This window comes from Saccopteryx leptura, chromosome 1 (genome assembly GCF_036850995.1).
Source record: "Saccopteryx leptura isolate mSacLep1 chromosome 1, mSacLep1_pri_phased_curated, whole genome shotgun sequence".
Taxonomy (NCBI): domain Eukaryota; kingdom Metazoa; phylum Chordata; class Mammalia; order Chiroptera; family Emballonuridae; genus Saccopteryx; species Saccopteryx leptura.
Window position 1 is genome coordinate 125,168,490 of NC_089503.1, and position 11,009 is coordinate 125,179,498.

The window sequence follows — 11,009 nt, forward strand, 5'->3', positions numbered from 1 at the left end:
AATACTGGTCAGTTTGTTGATTTAAATTTACTTGTTCTTTATTTTAAATATTGTATTTCTTTCTTTTTTTTTTTTTTTTTTTACTTTAAAATAAGATATGTGCAGTATGCATAGGGATTTGTTCATAGTTTTTTTTATAGTCCGGCCCTCCAATGGTCTGAGGGACAGTGAACTGGCCCCCTGTGTAAAAAGTTTTGGGACCCCTGAGATAGAGGGTGCCAGGTGGGCAGGGTTAATTTAACTGTCAGGATCAAGGATGACACATTTGAGCCAAAACCAGCAAGGAGAGGCAGCCAGAGTTTGAGGGAAGCAAGTTTCAGAAAGAAGGATCAGCAAGTACAACATCCTTGAAGCAAAACAAACTTGGCAGACTCAAGTAAGAAAGATGGGCCCGCATAGCTAGGGGTCCCTGAGCCAGGGAAGAGAGAGACGCTGCAGAGTGTTAGGCAGAGGCCGATTGTTCAGAGCCTTGTAGGCCATAATAGGGAGCTTGGCTTTTATCATGATCCAGTTGGTCTGACAAGATTGCCCAGTTGTTGGGAACACGCTGGGTGGAGGAGCAGGACTGGGCAGAGTGGAAGCTGGGCCTTCAAGGAGGAGTCTGTAGCATTGGTTTGGGCAAGGGACGATGTTTTCCACAGTAATACAGAGACAGGAGCGATGTGTATTCAACCAGAGTCTATCTGAGTGGGGTTTAAAATTGAAAATAGACTCTCAGCCCTAACTTCCTAAGTAAAATTTCCCAAGAGTGTGTTTTATCACATAGCAATTATGTGCTTTTAGTAAAAATCATGACCGAAATGATAGCTTATACTGACTTTGTGTCTAGAGTGGCCTGTCTATGACAGAGAGATGGTGGTCATCCTATTGCATTATCACATAGAGACTGGAAGCAAAAGATAAGTCCTTCTTTATTTCTAGAGTGTTTTATACTTCGTTGACACTCTACAGAAAAGATTTTCAAAATCTTTTTTTTTTTAAGTGAGAGGAGGGGAAAATAGTGAGACAGACTCCCGCATGTGCTCCGACCGGGATCTACCTGGTAACCCCTGACTGAGGCCGATGTTCTAATCATCCAAGCTATTTTTAGCACCTGAGGCTGATGCTTGAACCAGTGAGCCATCCTCAGTACCTGCGGCTGATGCTTGAACCAATTGAGCCACTGGCTGGAGGAGGGGAAAAGGGAGAGAAGGAGGAGAGGGAGGGGAAGAGAAGCAGATGGTCGCTTCTCCTGTATGCCCTGACTAGGAATCGAACTGGGATGGCCAGTTGGCCAGGGTAAAATCTTTCTTTAATCATGACCTTATAGTTGCTATGAAGGGAGTGGTGCCCGGGGCCCTTCTTCTAGGCTTGTACCATTAGCCTCAAGGGTTCCAGGTGAGGAAGTGGGCAAATGAACACCTTTTCTCGGCCTTTGGAAGCTGCTGGTAACTGGAAGAGACTTTCCTTCCTTTCAGCTATACCTCAGGCTGCTCACAGACAGAGTGGAGGCTCCTGTGTCTACCAGGATTACAAAGCCAGAGCCACACAGATGCGCAGGGCACACGCAAGTGGTGCTTCCCGTCTGTCCTTTGGGCCTTTGAGAAATGAATAGTCTGAAAGATGACCCAGTACTTCTGTGAGCTCCAATTAGAAATTTCATTCTTGTTATTCTCCCACTGAAAACTCAGCTGCTGATACAGATTCCTGCATGCTTCAGTGCAGGTGACAAGCTTTCATTATCCACCAGCTTTCACCAGAAAGGAAGGCCATAAAACTTGCAAAATGACCATCTGTTTGTCGCACCTGCCCTGACCCTGTCTACAATCCAAACTTTATTGCAGGAGGCTGACGTACTATGGGGATTTTATAGAAGAACTGTGCTTCTTTCTTAATGTCTGTATGCAAAGCAAAGTGTTCGGGGCCAAAGAATTTCTTCTACTTGGAACGGTCCACAAGAAACCAAGCTTGTTAGGGCAAGAATTTGCCTCGATGACCATGAGTCCTCAACTTGAAATTTTTCTTTCCTTGCTAATGCCTTTGTTTCCCTTTGCTTTCAGCTCAAAACACTGGAATTTCAACTTTGTATAGGAATTCATATGGTGCGCCCACTGAAGACATCAAACATAACCAGGTAAAGGAGCAACAGAATGTTTTTGTATTGATTTTCCCTTCAACCCGCGTGAATTGTAAAACTAAGTTAACTTCTACCTAACATGAATGAAGAACAGTCCTGAAAAGATAGTAATTGCTGCTCTTCCCTCCAGTGTCATCCAGCACCACGTGGGTGTGGCCGTCATTAAAACAGCCTCAAATTTGAAAAGAGTCTTAGCTTTCACCACAATCACACACTTTATTTTGTGGAAGAAAGCAAGTTTTCCACTATGATGCAAAACTAAAAGAAAGAAGGCAAAGGCAAGTCCCAATGATACAAGCATAAGATGCTGGTTACCAGACAGATTGTCTAATCACTAGACAGGGATTAGGTAGTTCCCATAACCCAGCCACCTCTCATTTGGAATAAAGCATTCCTTATGAGTGATAGTTACTAATAAAATAGACACAACAGCTTCCATATGAACAACTAAATAAAATGCATTTTAAAGTGCCTTGCAACTCAAAGTCTAGTGGAAGAACCAGCAGTACCAGCATCCTCGGGAGCTTGTAAGAAACGCAAAAGAGATTCTTCCCTGTCTCTGGCCCGAACCCGTCCAAGGTTTTCTGCATCACACTCACAGTTTACAAGATGTCCAGGTGATTTTTGTATCTATTCAGCTTTAAGCAGCTCTGGGATGGTAGATACTTAAAAGAAATGATCTAAGTTTGTATGTATGTGTTTGATTTGGCAAACATTCATCGAGACCCATTTTCTCTGTGGTTCTATGGGGATTGTAAAGGCCAAAAGGCACAGCCCCTGCCCTTCGTTGATGGACAACTTCATACTTTTCTCTCCCTTTGGAGGTCATCACAGAAGGAATGGCGTTCCTTGTAACTGTTGGCTACTAAAAACCATTGTCAGAACTGGCTTCTTGTTGATGCTCTAGATTTCTCTCCTGCATCAGAAAAGTTGGGCTGAAAAGATAAGCCTGAAACCTGTGTGCTTGATCACAATATCCAGATGCTGAAAGTCAACATGAAAGGGCAATGGGTTGTTTTTGAACCCTTCTCAACCTAGCAGGACAGCGTCTCTGAAAAGGAAGGAATCCCCTTCTAGCAGGTAGAGTGTCCTGTACAGGACAGTTTCCAAGGGAAGAAGGAGGAGGACATAGGAAGTATCTCCTAGACCTAAAATTATTTTGTTCTAATCAGCCATCAGCAGGAGAAATGAGAGTGGGTAGAGGAGTTATCCTTTTGCCCCCCATTTTCCAGTTTCTGCACAGCCACTCCTGAAACATCTGGTGTTGTTTACAGCCCCCTGGAGAAGGCCCGGACCCTCCGGCCTGCCTGCCACATCGCTAACCTCTACTCAGACTCCCTCAGTTCTAGTTGTTGCTGAAAGCAAAGAAACCAATGAATAAATAAGTCAGGGAGTGAGCTATAGAGTAGAGATCGCTAGCGGTGGCCTCCAACTATCCACGTGTCAAGGAGCCTGCCCGAACATAGTGGAAAATAGAAACAAAATGTATTGAAAATGCCAATTCTGTTTATGGAAATCAACCCTTTTTCTTTTAGCAAATACTAAATACTGTTAGTGAACTGTCCCCGGATTTTAAAGATACTTGTAGGATGTGATAGGACCCAGAAGCAGATTAGTCTTTAGTTTAGGTGGGTCAAAAGAAGCTTGTCACCAGAATCAGCTTATTCTATACCAACCTTTCTTTAATGGAATTCTGTTGTTGTTGTCAATGAAGAAACACCCCAGCGTGGCCCAGAGGCCCCTACAGTGTGGCTGTAGGAGATTCCAAAGGACTGCTTGCAATCTAGATGTAGAGGACAGTCCATAATGGTTCTAGGGGCAGTTCTTTTCATGAAGCCTCTTCTGAGCATTTAGGAAAATTAGAATCAATGTGCTAAGATGACATCTCTACTGCAAGAGAGAGCACAGCCCACTGCAGCATTTTCCCCAGGGTGCCCCAGAATTTACTCGACTCAGCTTCAGTGTGAATGTCAAGGCCACAGTGTCTCAGGCAAATGCTGGCAGGAATGGAGACCAAGCTCTGTACCGCTCGTCAGCCCAGGGGAGATGTCGTTAGCAGGCCACTGGCAGAGCTGAGTTCTGTGTGGCCACAGTTTAGTGCCATCATTATTCCCTAACCAGGTCCAGCAAAGTGAAGTAGGCAATGAGATTGTTTATTCTAATATCAAGAAACATTTTAAATAGTCAACCAAAGAAATTTGTTTTTTTCCCTTAAAAAAGTCCAAAGAGTCCTGGCTGGAGGCACAGTGGATAGAACATCATCCTGAAGCACAAAGGTTACCAGCTTGATTCTGACCATGCTGGCTCAACAACCCAAAGCCCACTGGTTTGAGCTCCCATCAGAGCACATATAAGAAGCAATCAGACTGACCAGGCAGTGGCGCAGTGGATAGAGCGTCATCGGACTGGGATGTGGAGGACCTAGGTTCAAAACCCCAAGGTCGCCAGCTTGAGCGCAGGCTCATCTGGTTTGAGCAAGGCTCGCCTGCTTGAGCCCACGGTCGCTGGCTCGAGCAAGGGATCACTCTGTCTGCTGTAGCTCCCCGATCAAGGCACATATAAGAAAGCAATCAATGAACAACTGAGGTGCCGCAACAAAGAATTGATGCTTCTCATCTCTTTCCTTTCCTGTCTGTCTGTCCCTATCTGTCCCTCTCTCTGTCTCTCTCTGTCTCTGTCACACACATACAAAAAAAGAAGCAATCAGTGGGAAACAACAAAATAGAACAATGAGTTGATGCTTCTCTCTCCTAAAAAAAAATTTCAAGGAAATCATTATGACATGCCAGTGAACTTGGGGAGAAAAGAATAAGTGTTTTGCTTATTTTGGACTCTGTTATAGGACTAAACTTTAGCTTTACCTGCAGTTCCCTCTTGGGAACGGAATTAAATTTGACCATCCTAACCATTTGAAAGAGGAGACAATTTGGTTCTCCTTCAGTTGGAGACCACCTTATAAGCATCGTCCATGATTTGGATTCTCTGGCCACATGGGCATGGCCAGCCATTCCAGATGGAATGCTTTCATTGGGAGATTCCTGTACCAAGGGTGACCTCACAACCTCTTAGCTGGTAAAAAGCCAGCTTGAACAATTTAACCCGCAGAGATGCTCTGGGTTCACCCAGTTTCAGTGTCAAAGCTTGTCCTCTGCTGAGCACTCTATTCTTCTGGGTGTCCTAGTTGCCAACTAGGCCTCACGAGCTTTGCAAAAGCAGCTGGACAGCGACTCATCCTAGAGAAATGATTCCCTGATGGAAGCTGATTTCAGGTGGATCTCTAAAATAGGAAAAAAAAAAAAAAACGATGAGAGCTGAGAATGAGGCAATGGCGTCACATGTCCAAGTGTGGTAAGGGCCTGGGCAGTAGCCATGAACCAGGCTTTCCACGTCTCAGCTCTGGCGCTCCCCAGGTGACTGCCTGGGACTCCCGTCTCGTTTTCAGTGACTTCCACGCTAAAGGACTCCTAGAAGAAATTGGTTTTCATGTTTGAAGTCAACAGGTTACAGGCATCACTTTAAGAGTTAACTACTTAAACATTCCAAAAATTCTCCTGGGCTTTTACCAGTCCATTTCATCCTTATAAAGGAAAAGAGTATATTAAAATGTATAGATCCAGATAACAACAGAATTTTGTTCATAAACTAGAAACAAAGAAATTTGGTGTTTCGGTTCAAATTATTACTGCTGACAACAAAACAGTATTTTGAGTTCCTAGTTGGTTTCCTCAGTCTCATGACCAGGTGGGCAGGGCAGAAAACATTGTCCCCAGAAATGAGGAAATTGACATTCCAGGTGGATAAGCTTTGCCTTTAGTCACCCAGCCAGAAGAGGCAAAGACTCCGATATGATTCTTCTGCCTTCTTATCCCATTTTCCCTGCTTTGTACTTATGGTCCTCTTATTTGAGCATTAAAGCACATAGACACAAATTATAGAAGGAGGAAGGAAGGAAGGAAGGAAGGAAGGAAGGAAGGAAGGAAGGAAGGAAGGAAGGAAGGAAGGAAGGAAGGAAGGAAGGAAGGAAGGAAGGGAAGGAAGGAAGGAAAAAGGAAAGGAGGGAGGAAGGGAGGAAGGAGGAAAGGAAAATTGAGAGAGTTAGAGAAGGAGGGAAAGAGATATAGAGACATAAACAAACATACCATATTTTCCCATGTATAAGATGCACCTTAATTTTGGGGCCCGAAATTTGAAAAAAAGTGTATTGCATAAAGTTATTGAACTCAAGTTTTATTCATCATAAAATTCATACAACTCCCATCCATTAGCTTGTTCTTATCTGTGTCTGATAATGAATCACTGTCTTCAACTATGAGCACAAAACAAGTACGAAAAAGCAGGAAATGTAAGTAAAAAAATCTATAACCACTGTATAAGATATAACCAGTTTTTAGACCCCAAATTTTTTCCCAAAAAAGTGCATCTTATACATGGGGACATACAGTACATACAAAAATGTTTATGACTATTTGAAGATTAAACAAGAAGAAACCTGTTAAATATTGAATATAGTGTCTACTGAAATAGAAACACAGTGCATTCTAGTTCCTTCCCTGTATAATTTTTCCAGACATCTCAGGTCTAACCCTTTGTATGCTTTACACTTGGGTGGCAACCGAGTGTTGCAGTGGTGAAACAACATTAGCACACAACTCTTCAAAGAATAGCAAAGTACACCTTAGCTTCTCCAAGTCATTTGTTAGAGCTGGTCCTAGCAACGTTTATTTGTCCATGTTGCAGATTAGTTCCAAATGTCTTTCTTATGGCCAGTCTCTTAGGCTAACAAACACCTACACTCTATGGACTTTCACAGGTAGACAGAAACCTCATTCATTCAACCACCCCTAACCAGAAGGGTAGCACATACTGGGTGGCAGCTGTGATGAAGCTTACCTCTTCTTTGAAAAACAGGTTGATTACTAGTATAAATCAATTACGTGTAAGAGGGAGTTTTACGTACTTGAGAGAAGAATTATGTGCAGGCCATTAAAGCATTCATTTACATGCCACATGCTAATTACAAATCATTATCCATTAACTAAGACCAATTTCTAGAGGACATTTCCATGCTGAACTTTAGTTAAATTAATAGAGAATTACTGAATTGGCTTGAAAGCAATCAAACTCTTTCTTGAAGAGTATTTTATTATTCCCATCAGACCTCCTCCCCACTTACTGCACGTGAGCACAACTTTGTGCCTGTATGCACTTACTGTGGGTCTGGTCGTCACCCCACACCTTGGAAGGTTCTTCTCACTTCAGGGAAAGGGACCCCAGAAGGGAAGGGGATACTAAACTCCCCACATACAAATGCTAATTACCTATGAACACGCTTTGTCTTAATGTCCTTACAGCCCAGGGAAATAATTCTTAATTTTTCCTGCCCTGAAGGCTTCTGTGATCCCTTTAACCTTCAAGGGCCCCTAAATCAGACAGTAACCTGCAGAGGACAAGAGTGCAAACAGCGAGTATTGAGGTGGGCTGGGGGACCCCAGGCAATTCTGAAGACACCCCTCCCTTTCACCCCTAACCAAAAGCTTCATAATTCCACAGCATTCTCGAGTTCCATCAAGTCTTAAATGAATAAAGTTAGAAACATTTTGGTCCTCCAGAGGATATTGTATTTGGGTAGATTCTCTCTTTTCAGTACATGCTTCTCTGTGTATCTTTCTAAAGCTGTGGTACCTGGTCACTTAGGCAGATGTGATGGAATGTCCCTATTACCAGAAGCTATTCCTCCAGAGAAGTATTGAGCACAGCCTTTGCCTGACAGGAAGATGCCTTGGTGATCATGAGGCCTTGTACACCTTCACGGTCTCTCCGTCTGGGATTGTGACACCTAGGTATAACGGAGAAAATGCAGGGAAGATGAAAATCAGCTGCTGTGTTTATAGCTTCTTGTGTGTGCCTCTGTAATTTAAAAAGCCTATCTCAAAAAGTGGTGTAGCTGCTGAGATAGCTTGGTGATTCCTCAAAAAGTTAAGCAGATTCACCACAAGATTCAGCAATTCCACTTCTAGGTACCAAAAAGGCTTGAAAGAAAGGACTCAGACAAATACTGGTACACCATGTTCATTGCAGCATTATTCACAATAGTCCAAAGATGGAAACAGCCTGGTGTCCATCAGCAGATGAAGGGATAAACAAATGTGGTATCTCCATACGTGGAATATTACTTGGCCTTAAAAAAGAAGGAGGCCCTGGCCGGTTGGCTCAGCGGTAGAGCGTCGGCCTGGCGTGCAGGAGTCCTGGGTTCGATTCCCGGCCAGGGCACACAGGAGAGGCACCCATCTGCTTCTCCACCCCTCCCCCTCTCCTTCCTCTCTGTCTCTCTCTTCCCCTCCAGCAGCCGAGGCTCCATTGGAGCAAAAGATGGCCAGGGCCCTGGGGATGGCTCTGTGGCCTCTGCCTCAGGCACTAGAATGGCTCTGGATGCAACAGAGCGATGCCCCAGATGGGCAGAACATCGCCCCCTGGTGGGCATGCCGGGTGGATACCCGTCGGGTGCATGCGGAAGTCTGTCTGCCTGCCTCCCCATTTCCAGCTTCGGAAAAATGAAGAAAAAAAAAATAAAGGAAATTCTGTCACATACAACAACATAGATGGACTTGAAGGACATTGTGCTAAATGAAAGAAGCCAGACACAAAAGGAGAAATAGTTTATGACTCCATTTATTTGAGATATCTAGGCTTTTCAGATCCCTAGTGGCAGTATTTGGGGACATGCCGTACTGGCGAGTGCCTGGGTGACATTCACAGCCCTGACGTTGAGGGAGGGTGGAATGCCTTAACAATGGAGGAGGTCAGATCCAGGGGAAACGTGCTAATTCGGTGGCTCTTTCCTGCGCAGGTTTCAGCACAGCCAGTCCCGCAGGAGCCCAGCAGAAAAGATTACGAGACCTACCAGCCGTTTCAGAATTCCACGAGAAATTATGACGAGTCCTTCTTTGAGGACCAGGTCCACCATCGCCCTCCGGCCAGCGAGTACACCATGCACCTGGGACTCAAGTCCACCGGCAACTATGTCGACTTCTACTCAGCTGCCCGTCCTTACAGTGAACTGAACTATGAAACAAGCCACTACCCCGCCTCCCCCGACTCCTGGGTGTGAGGGGCGGGCGGCACGAGGCGCTCCGGGAACAGTGCATGTGCATGCATACCACAAGACATTGCTTTTTTTTATTTTATTTTTTCCCTGCAGATTTAGTTTGTTAAAGCCTGTTCCATAGGAAGGCTGTGATAACCAGTAAGGAAATATTAAGAGCTATTTTAGAAAGCTAAATGAATTGAAAGTTAACTTGGGCGTCAATAGAAAGCTAAAGCAATCCTAAAGATGACATTGTGCAACACCTTTCTAGTTTGAGCTTTAGGTATAAAAAAAAAAGTGCTGTGTACTGCAGGTGGCTGGAGGCAGCACGCGAGGCGGTCGGGGCGGTGGGGCACGAAGGTTATAAGCACAGAGGCAGGCAGCACAGGTCACACACTTTAGAGGGACGGCTTCTCACGCTTTGTTTACTCTCTTCATCCGTTGTGATTCTAGGCTTCTGGTTGCATTGGGGTTCCTCTGTACAGCAAGATGTTTCTTGCCTTTTGTTAATGCATTGTTGTAAAGTATTTGATGTACATTACAGATTAAAGAAGAGAAGCGCGTTGTGTATATTACACCAATGCCGCAGTGTTTCCTCATCTATGGTTCTAAATATTGCTTCACTCTCAAACTTTTGAAAGATGTATGGATTTCCAGTTTTTCTTTTCTTTTCCTTCTCTCAGTATGTTTTAACAAAAAAAAATGGGGGAAAAACGGAATATTTAGCAGTATTGTTCGTTCTGATATGTGAACTTGTTTGTGGCAACTAAGCAAGGCATTCAAGCAGTTTCTGACAATTAACATACATCATTCCACACTCCTTGTCAACAAAGTGCTTTTTCACTGCCTAAAATTTTAGATGTAGATATTTGAAATAGATTTTTTTTCATTTATACCAGTTTTCTTTATGATGATACAGTGTTAAAAGAAAATAAATTACAATTGATCTGTCATCCATATTTGCTAAGAATGTCTATTTCCAAGGACCTATCTTACAAAATATACATTCTTGCTCATGTGTCTGTGCGTGTGTGGGTGTGTGTATGTCCTTGTATGTATAAAATGGCCTGTGTGAGGTTTTATTTTGACAGAAGCTATTTCATTTGCTATGTTCATCTTGTACAAACTTTGTGTTTGGTTTTTAGGATAAATGTCCATCAGTTTGTTCCTTTCTTACTCTACCTATTCTTCTGACCATCTAGTGACTCAGGATATTAGGCCAGTTGAAGTGAAGTTATAGGATTTTCACACATTCACACATTCTCGAATACCAACTCTTTCTACAGGCCCATCTCCTCTATGTTTTATGCCCTCAGAACACCATAAACCATGGCCAACTCAATAATTTCACTTTGGGGCCAATTACTTGAAGTATCCACAGAAAATGTAAACTGCTCGCCTTATTCCTCTCCAAACCTTTTTGTTCGTGTGGCAGGGAGCAGTAGACAATGATGGATTAGATTATTAAAATTGAACTTGAAGCGAATGTTAGAATAGTGGTTAACAGAGCTAAGAAATAAGGCTAACCATTTACAAGAACACGGGCTGTGGGTAAATTAGCTTTGCTCTTTAGATGCAAGTGACTGAGGCCAATAGGTGCCTAGTAAATGTTAACTGTTCTTGAAAAAAATAAAAAATTAAATAACAAAAGAAATTGGCTGGCTGCCATCGTCCTTTAAAACTTGCTCCCCTACGCTCTCCATAGCTTAATTCAGCTCAGAATCTGAAATCACCGTTTCCTTCTCCAAATTTAAAAACAATCAAAAGATTCTTTCATTCATGCATATTTTTGTGAATGGAAAGGTAACT

General features: G+C 43.3%; 1 protein-coding gene across 8 annotated transcripts in view; it reads left to right on the forward strand.

The window, feature by feature from the left end:
• Positions 1-10,793, forward strand: part of CTNND2 (catenin delta 2) — a 944,271-nt gene extending 933,478 nt beyond the window's left edge. For all 8 annotated transcript variants that reach the window (XM_066374395.1, XM_066374422.1, XM_066374405.1 and 5 more), the window contains 2 exons: positions 2,040-2,113; positions 8,964-10,793. In XM_066374395.1, coding sequence (XP_066230492.1) covers positions 2,040-2,113; positions 8,964-9,224 — 335 coding nt within the window. In that variant the 3' untranslated portion in view covers positions 9,225-10,793. The remainder of the gene's footprint in view (positions 1-2,039; positions 2,114-8,963) is intronic.
• Positions 10,794-11,009: the final 216 nt, after the last annotated feature.